Below are 23,328 nucleotides of genomic sequence, written 5' to 3'. Positions count from 1 at the left end.
CTTGCTTTTATATCCCAATTTTAAATAGTATTTTCTTTTTTGAGTAGCAGGTTTACTCTTTTTTTTTTCTCCTTTTTAGTCTCAGATTACTCTGCTTTAATATTCAATCATTTGTGAGGTATTACCCGCATTTAGGCTGTCACTAACTTCCAGCATGATTGTTTTCGGTGTCCCTGTGTGAAGAGCAGACTGGATGTTGTGGCTGATAGAAAATCCCTGGGACATCAGTGCGCAGAAGTGTTTTTAACTATTGGACCACGCAGCTCATAAGTTAGTGAGGTTTTATCCTTTCAGCAATTCTGAAGGCGGTTTCTTGTCTCTCCACATTCAGTACTAAAGGCTGAATGTTTCTAAAAGAAAAACCTTTCAACAAAACAATTTAATTTTCCTCGGTGATATTTTGGGGACAATCTGTTGGCGACTGTTTTATCCGGTGTGCCATCTCTCAGCTTATAACCCCCTTTGATGTGGCTCATTCAGGGGAAAAATGGCATTACACACTACCTCAATCACTCAGATGTCAGAGAGGATATTGCGTTTGACTAATCAGGGGAAATTTGGGAAGATTTAGTAATGCCAGGAGACGTGACCCACTTTCAGATAAATGCTTTTCAGACAATAGAGGTTGTGCGATGTCGTGGGGGAGGGAGAAACATTCACAGGGTAGAAATAATTAATAATTATTTATAATTTTAAATTTGTTGTGCTGACCCTTTCCCAGGTTCAGGATGGGTTTGCTTTCTTTTTCTGGGGGTGTTTGTTTTTGGTGTGTGGTTTTGTTTTTGTTTTGGTTTGGTTTTTTTAAGAAAAAGAAAATGCTGACCCTAACTGGTTTTCAACAAATCTGTGCTATCCAGAGATGACTGTCCCCGGGCTGCGGATGCCCATCACCTTTGGGATGCTCTCTTGAGCACAGGGGTTGGCTGATGGGTGTTGTGATGGGAGCTGTGGTCTAGTGTGATGTGGCTCTGGTCCAGCTGTTGGTGACCAGCATGGGATGGGGAACCTGATGTGGGAGTCTGCTTTGAATGTCCCAGGTCGGGAAGGTGTCCACCCAATGAAGTGCATCTTAAGTACATAAAGACAGAAGAATATTAATTTGTAAAGCCATGTTTCTGTGTTTTCTTCATACCACAAACTTTATATGCATCTTATCCCTATTCCTGTGTTATTGGGGGCTTCTGGCCAAAACAGCAGCAGAAATTGCAGAGGTGTAGCACTATGATGTTGTAAAACTGTGAGAAAGCCAAACCTGATGCTTAAATTTGTAGGATATAAACTTTTTCTTCAAAGACGACAAAAGAGAGCATTCTTTAAGTATTAACTGCATAATTTTCAGTGCTGCAAGTTCTGTCAAGCAACTTGTTGTGGCTATTCCTTTGTGCAAGGTTTTATTTATGTAGCCATAAGAGCTGAGCAAAAACACCTTAGTCTGCTTAAAACTTTTTAATAAGGGGTTATAAAAATATCTTTGTATTCCTTCCAGAGTATAGCAACAACACTTCTGTCTTAATTTCATACTGAAGCTAAACTCTGGCAGTATCTTGCAATTTGCCATGTTGGTGTGAATGTCCAACGTGATGGAGCAAAGTCAGAGCCCACCTGAGAGTGGGAAGATGTGCTGTGCTGCATGGGCAGTGTTTTGGGGGAAAAACTCCACCCTAGGGGTGTGCTGGAACTGTTGTTGGTTTCTGGAAGGGGGTCCAAGTTTTCAACCTTTTATTGTTATTTTTGAAAACAACCTTTTGAATGATCCTTCACCTGTAGGTGGTTTTTAACGCTCTATTTTTGCCTGCAGCCATGGACTTCATTGCTGTGTCTTCCACAGTAAAAAACACCCCTCTTGTTTTCTAAGTAGTTCCCTGAATTCTGCTCTTTTAAGAGCCATGGTATAATAAGCTTCAAGCGTCTTTACCAAGCAATTTAGTGCCTTCCTCAGGTTAAAGGCTTGCTTCTGAAGGCCAAGTGCAAGGTCCTGCATGTGGGTGGGAGCAATGCCAAGCAAAAATACAATGGGCAATGAGCGGATTGAGAGCAGCCTTGCAGAGAGGGACTTGGGGTTATTAGTGGATGAAAAACTGAATATGAGCTGGCAATGTGTGCTCGCAGCCCACAAAGCCAACTGTATCCTGGGCTGCATCACAAGAAGAGTAACCAGCAGGTCGAGGGAGGGGATTCTGCCCCTCTGCTCCGCTCTGGTGAGAGCCCACCTGCAGTACTGCGTCCAGCTCTGGGGTCCGCAACATGAGAAGGACACGGACCTGTTGGAGCGGGTCCAGAGGAGACCACCAAGATGATCAGAGGGTTGGAGCACCTCTCCTGTGAGGACAGGCTGAGAGAGTTGGGGTTGTTCAGCCTGGAGAAGAGAAGGCTCCAGGGAGACCTTACAGCAGCCTTCCAGTACCTAAAGGGGGCTACAGGAAAGGCAGAGAGGGACTTTTTACAAGGGCACGTAGTGGTAGGATGAGCGGCAATGGCTTTAGACTGAAAGAGGGTAGGCTTAGATTAGATATAAGGAAGAAATTCTTCACTGTGAGGGTGGTGAGGCACTGGCACAGGTTGCCCAGAGAAGCTGTGGCTGCCCCATCCCTGGCAGTGTTCAAGGCCAGGCTGGATGGGGCTTGGAGCAACCTGGGCTAGTGGAAGGTGTCCCTGCCCATGGCAGGGGGGTGGAACTCGATGATCTTTAAGGTCCCTTCCAACCCAAACCATTCTGTGATTTTTGTGATTCTTCTGCCCTTAAGCTTTGAAGCCAGTAGGCTGACAGTTTTTTGGGTGCATCTCTATTGGTAAACACTGCTTTTACATGCTGTTACAGTGATAGCTGGAAGGTACATAGCCCTGGCGCTTGTCTAGATAAATCCATTTCCTTTGCACATACCTCTGGGTGTTTGGTGAATTGGTCACTGGGGTATTCATGTGGGTGCTGAACTCCAAATTATTGTTGTGTCCCATGAAATACTCAAATGGAATTTCTGAAGCATTAACAGTGGATGTTGAAGCCCTGATTGAAGTCCACGTGTGATGCTGAGAGCTTGTGTGATCTTTGGATGACTCAGGAGCGATGGTACCTGGTTGGGCAAGAAGGTGGTCTTGCTGCTTCTGTAAGCACCGGTGATGCTGATGCCTGCCTGCTCACTCTCACGTGCCTGGGAAGCAGCTGGAAAGTTGGGAAGAGCTAAAATACATCTGGGATCTGGCCAAACCTGTCCTGCAGTCAGGCTACTCTTCAATCTAATTAATTTGTCTGGGAGGGAAGAGGCTGTTTTGGAAGGACTTGGTTCCATTCCTCCGGCTCACACAAAACATATGTAATTTAGCAAGTCAGGACAGAACAAAATGAAGTGGCTAAGGCCTGAAAGAGCCAGCCCAGCAACTGTACATGCTGGAGATGAATCCAGATCTGAACCATGGCTCATAGTTTGAAAGCTGAATTGCTTTTGAAACACCCCAAGAAATGGAAGACGCCCTGGCTGCATCTGCCTTACCTGCTTTAACACCATAAACAGCACTGACCCTTGTCTCTTACAGGTTTTGTACATAATTTAGGTCTGCTTTAAAAGTTGGCTGCTACGTTAACACAGTTGTCCAGTGCCCGTGATTCAGGCTTGGAGGAGTCTCTTGGGAGTCACAGCGCCAATCCAAGGGATTCATGTTAGATGGTTGAGTTGGGTTGCATTAAGGATATTTAAGTTGTTTTATGGAAGCAGGCCAATTAAAAATGGAGACTTGGCTTTTTTCACCCTTTATTTTCAGGCAGAGCTTAAGAAAAGCTGAAGCCACCAGAGAAGCACGTGTAGATCTTGTGCTCCGGTAATAAACATGCAGTGAGGAGGTGGACAGGGTCTCTTTCGTCCCATAATCACTTTCCTGGTTGCACTGAATGTGGGTAGCCAAGGCAGGTGTGAAAATATGGTAGTGGCCTTTAGCCACTAAGCCAGCCTTGAATATTTGTGGGGCTGAAGTGACATGTGAAATCTTGATGTGTCTCTTCAGGATTCAAGTGTCCCTTCAATAATTAGATGCTGTTGATGCTGGTGGTGATGTCTTGCACTGGAGCAGCGTCCTTGCCACCATCACGAGCCTCACTGAGGGCTTCTGTCGATGAGGATGCCGTGAGCCTCCCGAATTAGAGCCCTGAACTCCCCTATATGGGGTTAGTGGTTGCTGACCTCTCTACTTCTGTTCTACATCACTTCCACGTTGGGGTATTTTAACAGTTGCTGGGGATGTCTTTTGCATTTGATTTCTGCAGATTGAGTGTATGACGCTGGGGATATATTTACTGTAGTGAGAAAGCACATGTTAGGACTGATAATAAAATTTAACTGCAGTAGTCTGTCTAGCTACTAGAGCAGCCGCTATCCTTTTATTTCTTGATGGGTAGAGTTTTGCTACTTGTTTTCCCCAGTGTCAGTGCAAAACGAGATGTGGGCTTTCTCCTGTGCATGTAAATCCTGAAGGGAGTTTGCAAGTGTTGGAGGAGCGGGAAAATCCCGGCTTGTGAGCTTTCCTAGCTGACCTTTCTGGCTGGAAACAGGCAGTGGGGATGCTGAAGTCTGCTTATCACAGAATCACAGAATGGTTTTGGTTGGAAGGGACCTCTAAAGGTCATCTGGTCCAAACCCCTGCAGTGAGCAGGGACATCTTCCACTAGATCAGGTTGCTCAGAGCCCCGTCCAACCTGACCTGGAATGTTCCCAGGGATGGGGCATCCACCACCTCTCTGGGCAACCTGAGCCAGTGTTTCACCACCCTCATCGTAAAACATTTCTTCTTTCTATCTAGTCTGGTTGTGTCCTGTCAAATGAAGCCCAGGCTTTTGACTGTGCTTTGCTGGTAGCCGATGGAGGGGAAACCTCTGAGAACAGGTGAAAATCCTCTTTAAACAGGTTAAGCTGCTTTCCTATGAAAAGAGCTGTTGTGAAAACCAGTCCCTCGGGGTTTCTCACTGGGACATCAGTGCTGGCAGCCAAAACGAGTTCGGTTCATGGCTGTGCTGTGCCCATTGGCGACAGCCACACTGTCCCTTGCTTGTGTATCGCTGTGGCCATCAGTGCTGTCTTTGCAGACCTTGCAAAGATTTGGGCAGCGTTGGGTTTTGGCTGAGATGGCTTCTCCAAAATGCATTAGGCTGGAGCTCCGATCGACTTTCCCATGGCTGGAAATGCCAGCAATGGAGGGAGCATGGAAATATGGGGACTTCTGCACCACCTCTGTAAGGGAATGATTGAAAGCATCAAGGAAAAGCAACAGGAGGTGACCAGCAGGTCCTTTGGACGTCGGGCCGGGCTTGTTTTGCTCTGCAGGGTTGCTTTGCATGTGGCTTTCCAGTGTGTTGCAGTTAATGCTGGGGTCATCGTTTAGCTTTGCATACGAAAGTGACCCAGTTTTGCAAATACAATACAGGGAGGACAGGGCAGAGGAGGGGAAAGCAAATATTTGCATTTCTCCTGTTGAATCCATCTCGCTGATGCTCTGATAGGGCCTGTTCCTCTCTCATTTGAGTCTCTGCTCTTACTAAAGTATTTCTGAATACACCATTTGTTTACAGAAAGTGGGTCTTATCTCTACCATAGCTGAGAATAGGGAGCCTGTGCTCCCACAGTAGCTTTAATAATGGTCTGATAAGGGCTCGCTGCTGTCCTTGCAGGGAGAGCTGGCTTATTGGGGAGCAGCAGGGCGAGAGGTGCCGCGGTGAGGAGGAAAACTGAAATGGTGGCAGACACTGGTTGGTATTTGGCAGTCTGCTTGTCTGGTGGGTGAAGGAGGTGAAGAGGATGAGCATAGTCTTAACTTTGGAAGGCACCTATGCACTGCTCATCTCAATATCCTGGGAGGAGCAGAGGCAAGGGCATGACTTCTCTGATCAAAAATGAATCTCAGAGACTGTTGTATTTATCGAGTCAGTAGTTTGAGGTTATTTTATTCCTTAAACATCCCATACCTGAGTTGCTATGCCTTATTTTAATGAATTATGTTGTAATAATTATGTTAACTTGAGACTTGCATCTGATATTCTGAAATTTCTGGGGAAATATGTATCAGCAATACCTCTGTGGTTTTAGGGGGAAGAGGGAGTTGATCCAAGTGGAGAGGTTTGGGATGTGATGGAAACCCACTTTCATCTGTTTAGCTGAGTTTTGAGTAACTCTGCAGTTGGGTTCCTGGTGCCACCTCAGTGAGGCCACCATCCCTGTGGTTGTTCCTGAGCTCTGCCTGCCCTCCTGAGGTAGGCCTGAAAAGCTGAAAGCTTGAATTATGGCTCTTCTGACATGGTAAGCTGATGAAAAATGCACTCCAAATTCTGATTCCTACTCTTGCGGCTTCATTTTATAAAAAAAACAACGACAACAAAACCCCTTTTTCTCAGAATTTCTACTTAAAGACTGCCCTGAGTTTAGCTGAAATTCCATGTTAAATACCTATTGCTAAAGTAAAGGCTTATAATCGTGCTCAAAGCGCAATAATTCTTCGGTTATTTCTGATGTCACCTAGGAAAGCATGACTTTGTGTGATGCAAGTGATAGAAAGGAAGTGACTCTTGTCTCCCCAGCCGCACCCAGCTGGGATGGGGGAACCCTTTTCAGTCCTCCAGGCAGTTTTGACATGTATGGAGAATAACTGAGGTTCATATCATGGATTTCAGTTTAATCCCGTGGTGATGCTTGTTCATAAAAAACAGAAGTTCGCTTCTCAGTAGGCTGGGTGATGGATCATGGCACGGGATGCTTCTACAGGCAAGAGGTGCCTGCAGTTCTATGTCTGAAAAACTGGCTTGATTTGGGGCAGTAAGTTAAAAAGTGCCTTTAACTGTCCAAGTTGAAGGTTAAAGTATCTTGAACATTTGCAATTGTGATATGAAGCAGGGCTAAGGTTGCTGTGGGAGTTTTCACTCTGTTTCTTAAGCTCTGGGAATTCAGCTCTGTGGGTCACGTTTGGCTTGGGGATAACAGCGGCAGCATCTCTTTAATCCAAATTACTAATTGACTGTAATTGTCCAAGAATGGAGTTGTTTATGCTCGGCATATATGGAAGAGCACTGTCTGCTGGTCCCTCCAAAAAGGACCTGTATTTCATTTATTTATGAGCACCGAAAGTATATCATGTTTTGATGGGATCTCTCCTGAGCACCTTTCCAGTGCTGGCCGTGCTGCTGAAGCCTGTGGAGCTGTGGGCCCTTGTCTGGTGCCATCGTGTGCTTTCAAACACCACCAAGTCCCCTGCAAGGCCTTCTCCTGCCCTGGCATTTGCTTAATGCTCCAGAGCTTGTGCAGCATTTAGCACCAGGTACATGGGAGAACAGAGCTTCAAAACTTGAGTTTTAGGCAGTTGAAGAAAACTCCTACTAAGAATATGCATGAGAGATTTCATAGACTGGGGAAAGAAACATTGCAGCCTACTGCATCATGTTGCATGCCCTGAATGTTGCTTGAGGTTTTATTTATGTTGGTATGACTGCTTCTGACTTAACCATTGAATGTATGCATTTATATTGAGGCTTCCTATGGGACGAGGAGCCTTCATCCAGCAAATCTTTCACTTCTGTCCAGATTTCGACCATGGCATGCACTTGAAGATGCTGATGGGCACCTCACCAGCAATGGCTTAACAAGAAACGCCTGTGAAGAACATAACATTGAATGTTTTCTGTAAATTTAATGTTGCTGTTGAGGAGGAGGTGGATGAGCATGATCTCTTTTCTTGCAACCCGTTGAGCTGACAGCCGTTTGGCTTGCAGCAGCCTGTTTTCCCATTTGCTGCTGGGAGGGAGCTGCTGTGGACGCACCATGCTGCGACAGGCAATAGGATTTCAAAGACTAATTGCCATGGAACTTGAAATGCATCTTATTAAATGGTTATTGTCAGGGCTGGGATGCTAAAGACTTTGGAAATGCGTCCTAAAATACAAATTTGGACTCATTGCATGCCAACTATTAGGCAGACAGGTCTCTGCTAATCTGCACGTGAGGTTTGAGGAGGCTAGAGATGTTTGGGTGCTGTGGCAGTGGGGAGGATAGTGCCTTTACCCCCCCCCAACCGCTGACTTCCCACCACATGTGGGCAGCCCCAACAAGCTGTGCAATTTGGCATGTCCCGGGACCGACACATTAATATGTGTTTCACAGGTTGGGTGATGGCCAGACTATAAATGGCTATAAATGATGGCCAGATGTGGTGATCCAAACAGGGATATTTTTTTTTTTTTCCTTAAGAAAGGACCTAAAAATACTTTTTTGAAAGTTTGCAGCAGACTGCTGTTTCTCCATAGTGTGGGACAGGGGAAGAGACCTTTTAGCCCAAGGGGGAGATGAAAGGGTGGGCAGCTGGAAGAAAGAGCAGCTATGAAGGGACATGTGTTGCTTCAGCATCTCTCTGCTTTTTGTAGGTCATATTCCCTTCTGAGCAGGGTCCTAAATCACTGCTGCGAGCATGGTTGTGCACAGCCACTAATTCCGCCTTCGATGCCTTTGGAAGTCCTGTGGGACAAACCCATAATGGGAGTGATGCTGTGGGTTATCTGGGGCTTCATGTGCACCAGTTTGCCCACGGTGGTGGCTGAAGGGAGCAGCACAAGTTCAGGTGTCCCCATCCGGCCACTGGCCCATGGGGTTTCCAGGAACTCGGGTCTTGGGACTGAATATTTTGTCAGAAAGGGCAGAAACTTTTGGGCTTGTACGTTATGAGCTGGGAACTAGCAGCACAGTTTGCAAAAGCTTCGCTTTCACAGCAGAATAAACTGGGATAACATAATGTTTCTTCAATTTAATTTTTTTTTTTCCTTGTTTTGGTCACCTACCTAGCAAAACATGAAGTCATTCCCTAGAGGAGAGAAAAAGGTTGCAATGCAATGTTTGGTAGAGGTGGATTTCAGTTACAGTTTTGCCCTAACTCAAGTGAGCCACTCTCCATTTCTCAGGAGTTGTTTTCATGCACTCTTAACCATTATAACTTTGGGGTATATTTTTCATTTGGTCTGCTGCTTTTCTAATTAATAATCCTTTTTTTCCTCACTTTGGGTGGTAGGAGTGGGTTTAACTAGTTTTGCTTAAAACGGGTTGTAGTCCTGAAGCTGTGCTGGTGGGACCTGGTGGCTTCAAGGCAAGTGGCATCGGCCAAAGCGTGACCATAAATGCACGTCCTTCCTGAAGGGAAACGCATCTCTCGGACGGGAACTGGGTTTCCCGGTCTTGGAGCAAACCCCCTTGCACCTGAGCTGACAGATGTGTAGTGGGATGGAAATCCTGTAGCTGGGATGTCCCTGGGATGATGCAGCGCTGCTGGTGATGATGGGAAGATCCGGAGCTGAGCCTTGCCTGCATTGAAACTCTGACCTGCTGCCCGTGCCCAGAGGTAGCTTGTAACTGCTTGGGGGGGAATAAAGAAATGCTCCTGTAACACAGGGAGGGATGTTTAAATGAGTAAATACATCTGCTGTTGGGATATGGATGTTGTCCCGTGCGTCGATCCAAGAGACGTGCAACAGAGCGGCTGTGTTGTGGGGATGGGAAGGAAGAAGCAGCAGCCGGTGGCTGTGATAGCTTTTTTTCTAAAATTTCTTTTTATTTTCACCTTCTGTTTGGGGTGTTTTGCTGTGTGGACATTTTGATGTTTCATGAGAGCCGTGTTTGATCTGCGTGGGAGCGTGTGTTTGTGTGCTGCTGGGGCATCCGCCCTTCCAAGGGGAAGAGATAACCTTGGATTTGCCTAATGCACGGCGGATGTTGTCAAGTTGGGGGAAATTCAAACCAGGTGGTGAAAGCTAGAAAAGCTGCATTTGGTGGTGTGGTTATTTTTATATTTTATTTTACTTTTAAGTGGGTGCAATTACCCTTCTTGCAACCCTTCCTTCACTTGGGCAGTCTTCTGCCTTTTGATCTCCTTCATTGAGCCCTTCCTGCAGAACACAACACTCTTTTGCTAACTGCATCACCTCCCAAATCTCCTCCTGCGATTCAAAATTCAGGGGTTGATGGAGATGTTTTTTCCTGCATCCTTCCATATTTAAGCTTCTGTCTCCCCTATCTTTATTAGAGGAAATTGTATATGGGATTTAGGGGATAGTTTTCCAGGGAGCTGCGGTGTGATATAAATAAGAGGCTGCAGGATATCAGTGCTGGAAGATCTGGAAAGCCAAAATCTCAGTATTTTAGCTGGACAGCTGAAGTTATAAGGAAATAAGGAGGAAAATGTAGCTGACTGCCTACCTGTGCTGTACTGTCCATTTTATGTTAAAAGGGAAACCACCTTTTACGTGAATTTCCTTGGAGATGTTTTTTGAACCAATTTCAGTTTAGCGATTGCAAAATCTTGGTTATTTTCTTTGTGTCACTGGGGAGAAGAGGCAAAATATATACAGTAATATAGAGTAGCTCATCATACAAGTGCACATCTGAGGTCTGGCACATGGACAGTCGTGGGGGAAGCAGAGCTGGGCGCAAGTCACATTGCCAAAGACCTGGAAATTACTGCAATGAAATGAAAATGCAAGAGCAGTCCTTCCCTCCAGGAGACCCTTTCTCTGCCCCCCATTCCTAAGCAAATGGAGGTGTATGAATATTTGTTCACCTCTTCAGATATTTAATTAAAACTTATTTATTCCAGCTTTGCCTCTTGACCACTGGTGCCGGTCTCCAGGCATTGCGTGTCTCCTGCTAACAAACCTCATTGCTGGAATTTTTTAATTATAACCAGTAAAACGTTGCTTACTTAAATCCTTGGTAATCAGTTTGTTTTCCTTCAGTTGCTTAGCAATGAAAAAGATGCAAGGGTGGGGACCTTTCCAGCACACCCCTCTGGTTAGAAAGAGCTGGAGAAATGCCCCATAAATACAACTATAGGTCCAAACCTCTTTGAATTAAGCATGCATGGAGTGATCCTCCGAGAGGGTTTTTAATGTGTGAGTTCTGGAGAGGTGAGGGATAACTATACAGGTTGATTAATCCAATTACTTCTTTATAATAAGGTTGAAAATCCAGTCTGGTGGAGAAGTTGCCCTTCAATTAAAGGTAGATTTTGGTGGTGCTGTCTGGCGGGGAGGATGGCTGAGTGCTCGAGTGGCAGGCGAGGGGTGAAGTGGTGTATACCCTGAATTTCAGAAGGTGCTTGTGACACTGTGAATGGCACGTGTGTTACTGCAATTACAGCCTAGAAGCGGCTGCCGTTTCTAACTTTTCTGGCTGAAATTACTGGTGTCCCCTGGCTGCGTTCCATGGCCCGGGCTGCCCTGTGCTGCTAAGCCCAGCTCCTCCCAGGATCATTTTAATATAAAATCATTTAATGAAGGGTGGTCACTGTGCTGGGGAAGGAACATGCTTAGGAGTTTCCCTAAAGCATCACGAGGCTACATTATAGGTAGAGGAAAACCTGGGGTGAAAGGCCATTTTTAACTGCTTTATTAATAATCAAATGTATATGGTGTATATTGAGCATCTTTTGAATCCAGCCTGTTTATCAAGGTGCTTACGTGGAATTCAGATGGAAAACGGGACGGGCGAAGACAAGATTACACCACAGCACTGCTCGAAGTTTTGATTAATTGAGAATTAGGCGAGAGAAGGGTAATTAATGCCAATCAACAGGGATTTGCAGAAAGTAGCCTGGAAGGATTTAACTTTCGCAGTATGACAGGCTGTTTGGTAAAAGTCATGCTATGGAGACGCTTGACCCCTGCATGGGGTTTTGAGTTAAAAAGGTAAAAAACCAAGTCTGTAAAACCCCAGTAACTGTTACTGGAATAGAAAAAGCTGGCTGCATGGCTGAGTTAGGACCATGGGTCTCATCCTGATTCCCCTTAGACACCGGATCAAAGATTTTTTTTTTTTTTTTCTTGATCCTGTGCAATGTGGCAATTTTTTAATGACTTGGTAGAAAGGTAACGAGGACCAGAGGAGCTGTGTCGGGTGGGTGGTGCTGGAATGTGGCTGTGAGCATCTCGTGGGTGCCGGACCCAGGGGAGATGCTTGGGAAGGGGTTGTTGAACCTCCTGCTCCAAACTGCTGCTGCCCTGATGCCTGCAGCTCTTCCAGGAGGAGCTGCAAGTCAAGTGTATGATTATCTGTGTTGGCTTTAGCACCAGGTTTTCTGTGCCTCCCCAGGGACTCTGCAGTGATTTAGGGGATTTGCAGAGCATCCCTCTTTCTGGCATTGTGGTCACTGGATGGTGACAGTAGGCTTCTTGTAGAGCAAATGGTGAGCATCTTGTAGAGCTGAGCGAGCCAGGTCTGATAGAAGAAAAATTTGGTGCTTGCTGTCGCTCACTGGGATGGTGATCCCCTACTCCTGGCGCTCAGTGGGGGACAGGACCTGGGGAGAGGTCTCCCACCCAGCAGGCCTGTGGCTGGTGTCTCTTAGTGCAGCTCTCTAATGCTGGTGAATATTAAGTTTTGGAGGGGCTTTGCCAGGGTTTGTAGCAAACCCTCCAGTGGAGCACGTGCTTTAAAACCAGGCGTGGACATCCAGAGGGGCAGCCGTGCCTCGTACGCCGTGATTTCATCAGGCTTCTGGCTGCATCCTCGCAGCAGGCAGCAGCCTGTCTGTCCCGCCGCCAGCTCTCACCCTTTGCTAGTGCTGCTTCAGAGCAACCAAAGGCGAAGGGCTCCTGCGCTCAACCTGATGCGAGGCTGGAAAGGCACCGCTGCAGAAGGAGATGGGCAGCGAGACCCCAAGTGCTGCCAGCTCCGATTTAAACAGGCACAAGTCTCCTCCTGTAACATCTCGGGCTGCTGTGAGATGGTTCGTTAGTGACGATGCAGACAGTAATGCACATCCTCCGCGGGTGAAGTCTTGTTGACCCTGGCAGAGAGGTTTGGTTTTGTTGTTTCTTAAAGAGTAGAGGAACAAAGTAAAAATAAAAAAGTTGTTGCACTGCCCAGAGCAAATCCTGGTCTCGCAGCCTACAAGGGGATCGCTCCCCAGCCCAGGAGGGACTGCTTTTCCCCCAAAATTAAGACTGAATTGTTTGTTTGCGCTGTCTCAAAGCACCTGGGGCTCTACCTGGTTTTGCAGCGTCTAGTGACTTACTGCAAGAGGGATTTTGCATTTCAGCCCATGGCTGCAGTGAGAGTAAGGCTGCCTGCGTGCCTGAGACCTTGGCGCTGAACCCGTCAGTCTTAATTAAGCCTGCAGTAACAACCGCTGCTGAGATGCCGTGGACGAAATGGTAGGGGAGAGGATTGGAAGACGCGAGTTGGCTGTTAGTTACATGTAAGACTATTGATTAGTCCTGGAAATCATGTTTAATTAAAGCCTTCAAGCGTACCCCCAGTATTTCTATCTTGGTGTTGGGGCTCGCCTGCAGCCCCGCTCTGCTCGGTGCTGGCTTCACCTCTGCCGTTGGTGATATGAAGCCAGTGCAATGATGAACTGAAGCCTTTTAAATGCCCCTTCATTAGAAATGCTGCTAATGAGCCAGTGGATAAATGCTGCAGACGCTGCTTGTCCGAGCAGCTGAGTACTGCTCAGCTGCTGTGACACTTTATGCAAATCATCATCTCAGTTAATTTGGGCAGGGCAATAAAATTCAGCAAAGAGAAACAGAGTAGATTTAGTGCTGGTGGGAGACGTGGAGCCATCCATCAGCATGACAGCTCTTCGGCGGGGGGACGAAAATATCCCCGTACCCAGGAGGCATCAGCAAAGCACGTGCTTTGCTAGCTCAAATCCAGCGACCCCTGCAATGCTCTGGGATGAACAGAGATGCTCCCCAAAATTTAGGAGCCCTGCCTTGATGGGGCATGGTCTGGGTGTGCATTTGTGTGCTTTCCCTGGGTCCGTCTCTGTGCTGATAGCACGAGGAGGATGGGGAATGTGAGGCACGGTGTAGATTATGCTCATCTGCCTTGGCTCAGCTGTTAGGGTTTGTGCATTTTTATCAGCCCTGGGAAACGCACAAATTGCTTGTTCTTATGTTGAGGAATTAGAGATGCTTCTGCAGCATGCCACTGTCTTTCCCTTTGCATTTAATGCTCTCAGCAAGTTAACGTTTGTGTTCTGTAGCTCAAAATGATGTTTTTGTGTTTTTTAACAAGTAAAACACTTTTTTTTTTTTCCCGCTACCCCTTGAGCATGATATTGGGGTTGTGTGTGTCCCTTGCTGTGTGTTGAAATGTTGATTTTTTTTTTTTTTTTTTTTTTTTCCCCCCCCAGCCATGACCTCTCCTTTCAGCCTTTTTGGGTTTTTATGGTGAGAAAGAAGTGGGTCTTTTCCTATTAGAGGTCCTTGCTACAGTTGGATACTCTCTGGCCAGGCTGGGGATGCTGGGCTTTTGCATGGTGTCCCAACATGGGGTACCGGCGCTGCAGAAATTGGGCAGTGGGGAGGTGTGTAACACCGGAGCATCCCTGCCTGCTCTGTACCAAGCAGTGAAATCCTCTGCCATCCCCTTCTGAGGGTTTGCCAGCCAGTGGTACCCGGCAGCAAATGGAGAAGACAGCCTGGGGTGAGATGCAGGGGTTAGTAGGTCCCGGAGTCATGGCACAGCTTGAGGAGCTCTGACCTAAATATGGGCTTTGCTTGTCTGTCGGGCAGGGGAGAAATCACTCCTGGGATGAAAATCTAATTCGGAGGATGGGAAAGGGAGGATTATGGTTTGCCATCTGCCCTGATGTTCAATATTGTAAATAATAATACAAAAGTTAATGATCCACAAGTCTCTTAACAGAGAGGTTTTTGCCCTGCTGTCAAAGCACCTCGCCTGTGCCTTGCTGCGTCACGGGCAAAGCAGATTTTTCTCCTGAGTCACTGCCAAGTGGGGCAGAACGGAATTTAAGGCTGCAAGGCACCCAGGAGAGCCCTGGAGCCGTGCCCTCCTGCTGACAGCACCCATCGAGCGGCTCTTCCCAGCACCAACAAGTGCGGTGGTTTGCACAAGCACATTTATCATGGCTAAATAACTCCACAAATAACCACCTGTTAATCACGGGGTATGTGGGATCCTGCTGTGGTAGGCATAATGCCAGTGGATTCGCAAAAATACAGCAGTGACCCCAGTTCAGCCCACGACTGCGCACCCAGTGCAAATTAATGAAGAGAAGTTTGTTTGCTGTAGTGCAGATCTGGAAGGGGATGCTGTTAGCATCCATGCACAGTGGCTGCAAGGAGAGTCCTCTGTGTTTTTTGCTGCAAGAGTCTCTTTAAATTATCTCTGTGGAGTTATCTGTAATAGTGGTTTAAAAAAAAATAGGGAAAAGAAATGACAGGGAAAAAATGACATCCAAACCCTGAATTATGCTGTCTGGTATGACCTCTTTTAATTTAAGGTAGAGTTTTTATTTTGCTCTTTTTACTTGGGAAAAGCAAAGTTTGGGAAAGCTTTAATTTTACTAATAGATGGCTTGTGAGAGCTGAAGGGTAGTTATTGGACTGTTTCAAAGTAAGCTGCTTAACCATTCACATGCTGTATCTATAAATGTAAATATTCTTGGCGAAGCCAGGACTGAAGCTCGTGCTGTTTTTTCATTCATAGGTGTTTTTGTCCTCCTCAGGATCATCCAGTAATACTGGACCATGTTATTTCTTTGAACAATATGAACGAGGTTGGCAATAAGCCCCCTGTAAAGGGGGAAAAGTAGAAGTGTGCTTGCTTTATGAAGAAAAATATACAGATATTTGTCCCAGTCTCCACCTTGTTCTTAGTTGACGTTTGTGTGTTCACCTTTGATTTTTCAAAGGTGCATGTCACTCTCTTTAGTTTCTGCTAAAGTCTTTTTGTAAGTTTTTCTTAACCTGTGTGGAAGAACCTTGGATATTAGATACTATATCTTAATCTTCTTTACTGAATTCCTAGTTGCTAGGTGGTTCGTGCTATTTTATTGGGGGTATTGTGGGTTTTCTGCCGTGCCTTCCTTCTGGCTGTAGTCCCGTTGGAAGGATGCCCCTGGAAAGGTGCTCTTGACCCAGGAGCAATGAAAACTTCCCGGGGTCAGCTGTGAGTATTGCCATTTCTGAAATAACTTGGGGGATTAAAAACCAGTAATAATAAAGATGGATTTGCTGACTTCCAGCTTGCCATGAAGACTGTTGCAACCACCAAACAGCCCAGACTAAACTAATATAGCTGATTTTTAAGCATTTTTTTTTTCTTAATTTAATGGAAAATTATACTCTTTTCTTAAATTCATGAAAGATTGTACTCTGTCCATGCTGTCAGTGTAACTCCTGTGCAGACCAGCATCGCTTCTCGCTGTGCTTGGAGCATCCACTGAATACATCACCCGGAGTTCGCTGGGAGAGCCTTTGGCTGGCATCGAGGGCTTTCAAACAGCAAAACAAAACCTGCCTCTTCTAATTTAATGTTGGTTTTAACCAACATCTGCAGCGGCAGCCTGCTAAAATCTAAATCAAATCAGAAGGTGGGGATTGAATTTATTAAGCTTCTGCTTAAGCTGGGTGGAATAATGCAAGAAGCTTCAAGAGCACCGAATCACTTTGGTTTTATTGAGAATCTGGTTTAAAAAAAAAAACAAAACAGATTTTTTTTATTTAATTTTTTTCTTGAGAGGCTGAGCATGCGGAGCTATTTCCGATTAATGCTAACACATCATTCAAAGGCGTCCTCAAGGATTAAAGAAATGCTTTTCTTTCTGTCCTCCTGGATGGAGACACTGGAATGTTGGGAGGTTAAGTGATCTGCCCACGGTTGTGTCTCCTGAGCCTGAAGTCAGGCTAATCCTCTGCTCCCGGTGCTTTGAGATAGACCCTCCTGCCCTTTCCCTTTATAACAAGCTCCTCCAGAAGATCAAGAGGTTGTTAAAGCTAACAAAGTCAGGACATGCCTTATAAAGTGGAATGCTAGAGGTGAGATTATGGAAGTAGAGGTTCACAGAGATGCTCTCTTCCTGCCCGGGTGGGTACCTGCTTGGAGGCATGGTTTTGGTGACCTGGTGGCTCTCATCTATATGAATTTAATTGGCAAACGTGTAGCATGTGAACCTGCTTTGGAGGAAGCGGGTTGCAGAAGTTGGAGGCAGGGAAGGCAGGCAACATGAGCGTGGTGCTCCAGCGTGCCCCCACCATGGGCTGCCTCCAAGCCTCGTCAGATTTTAATTAAAGCTCGCCTTGTAAAGATCTAAGAATGACAAAGTGCTTTTATTTCAGCGCTGTATGGTTTGACATATTTGGGATTTATGGATGAAAGGGAAGAGTTGGATGTGGGTTTATGTAGCAGCCTGCCCTGCCTGGAGGGTTTGTGTCTCTGCTGGAGCGCAGGAAGGAGGGGAGGATGGTGAAAATGCACAAGAAAAAAAATGGTGGTCCCCTTTTTGGATGTGTGTGTACGTGCACGCATGAGAGGACAGCATTATAGATGCTTGGGGAAATACATTCATAGCAGCCTATTCTAACAGCCCGCAGCTATTTAGCAGGATGGGAAGCACTTGGTGCGGGGAGTGCTTGTGCTGGAGCAGCAATCGCATTTGGGATCTCCCAGCTGGGGAATGAGTTACCCCCAGGGCTTCTGAGACCTTGCAGACACCTATGTCTTCTTGCCTTCTGTATTGCATGATCCTTTGCACGTGTGTGCATACACAGAGTCTTGGAAAATCAGGGTTTTTTTATTAAAATTCTGTAGTTTTTTGGGTGGCTGATGGGAAGTCTTTCACCACCAGGTTCTAAGTCCATCCCTGGGCGGTGGATGCTGAGAGCCGCTGCCCTCCAGCAGCGGTTCGGTGGTGCAGAGCCTCACATCTCGCCCAGGTGTTGGGTGGCTTCTGGCCATGGTTGACGATGAATTGCTGAGAGGGGCTGATGTGACCTGTTACTGCTGCTGGAGGTGGACTCAAATTTCATCCACCAAAGCGTGCACAAGCACCACTGTGGTTTTTGGGTTTCTTTGGGGTCAACGTGCCCCTCTCTGCATCCTTCTGTCCAGGCAGGTCCGTGGCTCAGCCCAGCCCCATGCGCAGGTGGAGAGTTTGCAGGACTCCAGCCAAGACCAGCAACTTCTTGTTTTTGAGGCTGCCTTGAGCCAGGTACATCCTGATCTCCGGCTATTTCAGGCATTTCTAGAGCATGTTTGATCTCTCCTCTGCCAGGAGAGAGCTGGCACTGGATGAAACTGTGGCAGTGGGGATGAAAAGGCAGGCAAGGCACTTTGTGGGGGTGGCAAGAGCCGCAGCAATGGTCCGTAAAGCTCCTCCCGTAGTGTTGGAGCCTGGAGAAACTGGGGCGAGATGTGGGGATGAGGAAGGCTGAGTGATGCATTGCCATCTCGCCAGCTGCACCTACTCCTTCTTTCATGGTCCAGCCAAAGATGGGGTTCCTGGCCATGCCGCAGGGATGTTTCACCTCTTGCAGTGCTGCTTGCTGGAGGGGACAGGGGAGATGGGGCTGGGGGTCCCGAACCGGCCCCTTCCTCGTGGCAGGGAAAGCACTGAAGGCTTGTGGGGTGCTAGAGGTGGTGTGCTGAGAAAAGTTTATTTATTTATTTAATTTTTTTTGCCCTCCCTGATAAAACTGCTTTTCTGGCAATACATTTGTGTAGCTCCACTAACATCTAAAGGTTCCCACTGCTGTAGCTATTGAGCAGCTCTAAAAATAATTACAGGCGATACATACAAAAATCTATGGCTCTTCAGCTGCAGAGCAGGCTGTTAGATGGCTGCTGCTGCTTTAACTCTTGGGTCACTATGAGCACTATTTGGCCATCGTGTGCTGGAGATTTGGTTTTAAGATGAGGGCCAAAAACGTCTTTGGTGCTACAGTGCTGGTGTTGCTTGGGTTTGCTGGGATTTCCCCCCAACCCCTTGTGTTTGTGTAAGAATAAGTTTATATAGCTCTTATTTCAATCAACAGGAAGAGTTAAGGGAGACGTGACCCCAAAAATGCCAATAAATAAGTGATCGTTGGAGGGTTCCTGTTGACTCTGTTGGCTGGCAGAGTCCAGCATCAGGCTAGCTTTATGGGTCCATGTCCAGCAACAAAAGCCTGACTCAAGGTGACTCCCTGCAGAGATGGGGCAATTTTGGGTTCTTCATTCTCAGGACCTTGCCCTGGCAGCCCCACGAACAGGGAAACTGGTACCTTCTCTGGCAAAAAGAAAGGTGGACGTAGAGGGTGAGGAAAACCTGTGTATGGAGTTTGCAGCGTTACTGGCAATGCGTTTGTCCCAACTCCTGAGAGCAAGTACTGGAGGTCTCAGCACAGCAGCAGTTACTTGTTTGGCACGGGGGATGCTTTTACGCAGCCTGGGCAGAGTATTTATCTCTGCATCATAAAAGCAAATTAAATCTCGTTAGCAAGAGGTGTTGTGGCTCTGAGTAACGCCATAATCTCATTACGTGTGAGCAGTGCTACTTGCTCTTGGATTTTGTCCCTTTATGGACACATTGCTTGGGCTGTGTGGGTCCATTTTTGGGATTTTCTCTCAAAGGTTTAAGGGTGGCCTGGACTTTGGAGATGCTAAAAAGGTTAAATGTTGCATCTAAATGTTTTTCTGGAACCTTGAAGCCTGTTTGCATGTTTGCTTCCAAGTGAAGAAGTTGGCTTTGGTGTCTTCTATTGCCTGCTTAGCACCATGGCAGTGGGTTTGGGTTAAGGCTTGCCCTGTGGGAAGCAACCTATCGTTGTTTTGTGCAAAAGAAGTATGCTTTGGTGTATGGTCTGCTGGCGGGAGGGGGGGCGGGGGACAGAATTCCGTTGTTTCATAAAAGCTTCTAGAAGGCTGGTTTTTTTTCCCCAGGAAAATTAAATTTCACATTTACCTTGAGTCCATACTCCACTTGGTTAGATTGATAACAAGCCAGTGTACACCTTATCCAGGAGAAGCCTGATTGAAAGTCTGATTGAAAATCAGAGTTCTAGTCTATAATTTACCCCAAAATCTAAAATTAGAATATTTTGGGGGGGATGGGACACGGACGACACAGGACTGAAATAAATGGTTTAGCTGCACTGACTTTACAATGAGTGTGAGATCGTATCCATGGTGAATTAATTTATTTATGATTTAATTTCCTGAGGTTTCTGTGTGTCTAAGCTTTTTCTTTCCTTTTTTTTTTTTTTTTTTTTCCTTTTCCACCTCTCCAGTATACTAGGGTTTGGATTCCTGACCCTGATGAAGTTTGGAGATCAGCAGAAATTATCAAGGATTACAAAGAGGGAGATAAAAGCCTCCATCTGAAACTTGAAGATGAAACTGTAAGCTTTTGAATGTCGTTATTCTTTTCAGTAATTTAAAGTTTTGAATTAATGTGTGAAGAAGCCTGAGCCATTTCATATTTTTTAGGAAGTATTTTAAAATGTGTTTTATGGCCTTAGCACTTCCAGTTTTTCCCTGCCTGCTCACTCCCCAAATACTTGTGTTAAAGTAGGTTGAGAGAAAAGCCCTTGACCCCTCTCATCTCTTTTTATTCTCTGGCAAAGTTGTAATAGTCTGTGATATCAGAATGAGGTGGTTTTTTTTTTTTTTATAGCAGCAGTATGTTAGGAATATCAGTTTATGGTTTTTGCTGCTGAACAAATTGGAAAGAGCGCGGCTGGTGGCATCTACTCAATCTTGGGTACCGATGGAAAAATCACACAGAGTGCAGAAGTGACTGCTGTGCAACAGCTTTCTCTGTGCCTTAGTTTTTCTCTTTAAGTGTAATCTTACGTAAATCCCTTTTTTCCTCTGTTTTTTTAAAAAACAAAGCTCTAAAAGACAAAAATGAGAAACTCATTTAATGTAGATGTTTTTTAGCAAGTGCTGCTTTCAAATGCACGAACAGTCCAGGCTCACGGCATGTGTGCAGGCAGTGATAAATCATTCCCAAAGCAGGACAGAGGCTGGGGAAGAGCAGCTGCACAAAAAGCACATGGGGTGGGACATTGGGTAACAGTGGGGGATTGCAGATGAAGTTAACAGTGGCATTTACATCAGCTGCAAAATTTGGGTGGTTTATGGGAAGGGAGCAGCCATGCTATGTACCCGCCCCGAGGTGTGTTTCCCATGTGTGGTGCCTGGTGTAGCAGGAAGAATAAATATATTTTCCATGAAGAATTCCACCTAAACCAGCTTTCTTCACTGAGCAGGTAGGGTTTCCTTGATTGTCTAGAGGGTGATCTGCTCTGTTGCTTAGAAGAATTAATAGAGGCCACTTTCTCCAAATTGAAAATGCTCCGAGGAGGGTGAGTAATTCACGTCCCCTGCCAGCCAACCATTTCCATACTGCAGGGAATATTTTCACAATATTACTTAATGGGAAGATGGAGAACAGGAATGAGACATGCTTGATTAGGCTGTTCATCAAAACAATTCTTCTTTCAGAGCAGTGCAAGCACGGGCCGTTTGCAGTATGTGAATGTGCCAGGTTTGCAAAGAAAGTCATTTGCGTTGAAATCTGCACCCAGTGCATGGTGCTGTTGGCTTTTCCTGGGTCAGCCCCGGCTGCGTTTGTTGTCCTCCCCAATTTGCTTTTCCAGCACAGGGCAGCTTTCTGAGGAGGATAAAGGATGGATGGTGCTCCTCTTGGAGATGAGATGCTTTTTTTCCCCTCCATGGTGATAAATCTGGGTGAGGAGATGCACAGATGCCACCTCACTGTCCCTTGGAAGCACCAGGCATGTTTGTGTAGGACCATGAGTTGCTCTGTCCTTTGCTGCTTGGTGGGCTCCCTGCCCAATAGCCCTGTAGTTGGACCTTCTGGATTTACCATCCTGTGTCTATCAACCTCTATTTCAAGTCATACCAATCGTCCTTTGAACATATCTTTTCTCTAATGACATGATGCTTTGTGCTCATGATGCGAGCATGATGCTCATGTCGGGCGCGTTTCCATCATTCCAGTCATTCCATGCAGCAACTTGTCCCTGCCTCCCAGGGGCATTGGGTACCACAGGGATTACCCTCATTGCAGGTTTTCTACATGCTTTTTCTTTTGCTCCTGAGGCAAGAAGGTAGAAACCTTGGAGAAGCCAAGCAGCAATGCTCAAGCCTTTGCCAGAAGCTGATGATGGGTGTGAAAAGCACTATAGGCTTCAACTCTGGGGCAGGTTTTGTGAGCGGTGCTAATGGGTGCCCAGCAAAGATGGGTGCCTGGGTGCAGGTGGGCGCCCATCTCTTCCACAGCAGCACCTTCCTCACGCTTGTTGTGCTCAGGCTGCCAAAATACATCTGTATGTATTGCTGAGTGCTGCAACCTCCATCCTATTCTGGTTGAGATTTTCAGCAGTTTTAGTACTTGGGGGAGTGTGGAGGGTGGTGAGATTTTTTTTTTTTTTTTTTTTTCTCCCCCCCCCTCTCTTTAATCTGGATATTTCCCTGGAAACCAAAGGGGCTAATAAGTCCTGCAAGGTCTAGCCTTTTTGTACAGCTGAGTTTAGGGTCAGCAACATTAAAGTACAAGGAGATTAAAGGATTACTAGGTGTTGTAGGTGGTATCTTAATAAGCGTGTCACTGTCATGGTGAAACACAGGAACATCTCATTTTGGGGTTGTGCAAGAGGCTGCTCCTTAGTGTGGGTGCTCCCAGAGACCCCTCTTTCATGCTCTTCTGTATGAAACCCTGCCTGGACCCAAGTCGCATTGGGCTGAAAAGCTTTAGCGAAGGGGAACAGCGCACATGTGCGTCAGACGGAGATACTGAGCATATATATCTTCGGGGGTTTCGAAGCTGTTGAAAGCCTTTTGTTCCTGACAGCCAACATGCATTACCCAACTGTTTAGTGCTTTTCTTTTGTCCTTGTGCTTTAAGTGATTTTTCATGGATTTTGTAGTTTCTGGCTGTACTCTGTATGCAAGAGTACTCCCTCTGAATGAAGAGCTGATTTTTAAATATCACAAGGGATCCCTGGTGTGTTTGCCATTAAGATGTGAGACTGAGTTCAAACTCTTGAAAATTGGCATTGGCAATGTGGAATTGGAGTACAAAACAAGCCTGAGGTTGTCAGATGTGCTGTGTGAGCCTGTCCTTGTGCACTTAGGTCAGCTTTTCTTGTGCTGTTTGCACAGGCAGCGATCCAGTGCCAATGCAATAGTAGTGATGCCCTTTTGCTTGCAAACTGGGATTCCTTGCTTCTGCTGGGAGCTGAGCATCGTGGACCCCTTCCTGAGACGCCCTGTGGGAAGCAACATCACAGGCACCTTTTTTTTCCTCCACTGCAAAGGAAAAAAATTACACTTTTTCTTTAGTTGGTGGCTCTGCTGCTCATTTGGGGATGAGTCAAAAATAGTTAGCATATGGGCAGCCGTATGCTTCAACGGCATAACCTGGCTCTTCAGATATTGAAGCAGCAGGGACTCTGTGCTTCTCCATGGCCTTCTCTGCCTGAAGGGGTGTGAGGTTTTGAGTATAAAAGTAACTTGAATTAAAAATGAGTTGAGAAATTACGGATGGGAAGAATATGGTCTA

General features: G+C 46.2%; 1 protein-coding gene across 4 annotated transcripts in view; it reads left to right on the top strand.

The window, feature by feature from the left end:
* MYO5B (myosin VB) overlaps positions 1–23,328 on the top strand; it is a 153,461-nt gene that overhangs the window by 11,244 nt on the left and 118,889 nt on the right. For all 4 annotated transcript variants that reach the window (XM_052777815.1, XM_052777812.1, XM_052777813.1 and 1 more), the window contains exon 2: positions 20,027–20,137. In XM_052777815.1, the coding sequence (XP_052633775.1) occupies positions 20,027–20,137 (111 nt within the window). The remainder of the gene's footprint in view (positions 1–20,026; positions 20,138–23,328) is intronic.

The sequence above is a fragment of the Harpia harpyja genome, chromosome Z (assembly GCF_026419915.1).
Source record: "Harpia harpyja isolate bHarHar1 chromosome Z, bHarHar1 primary haplotype, whole genome shotgun sequence".
In the NCBI taxonomy this organism is placed as follows: domain Eukaryota; kingdom Metazoa; phylum Chordata; class Aves; order Accipitriformes; family Accipitridae; genus Harpia; species Harpia harpyja.
This window is presented reverse-complemented; position numbering and strand designations above follow the sequence as displayed.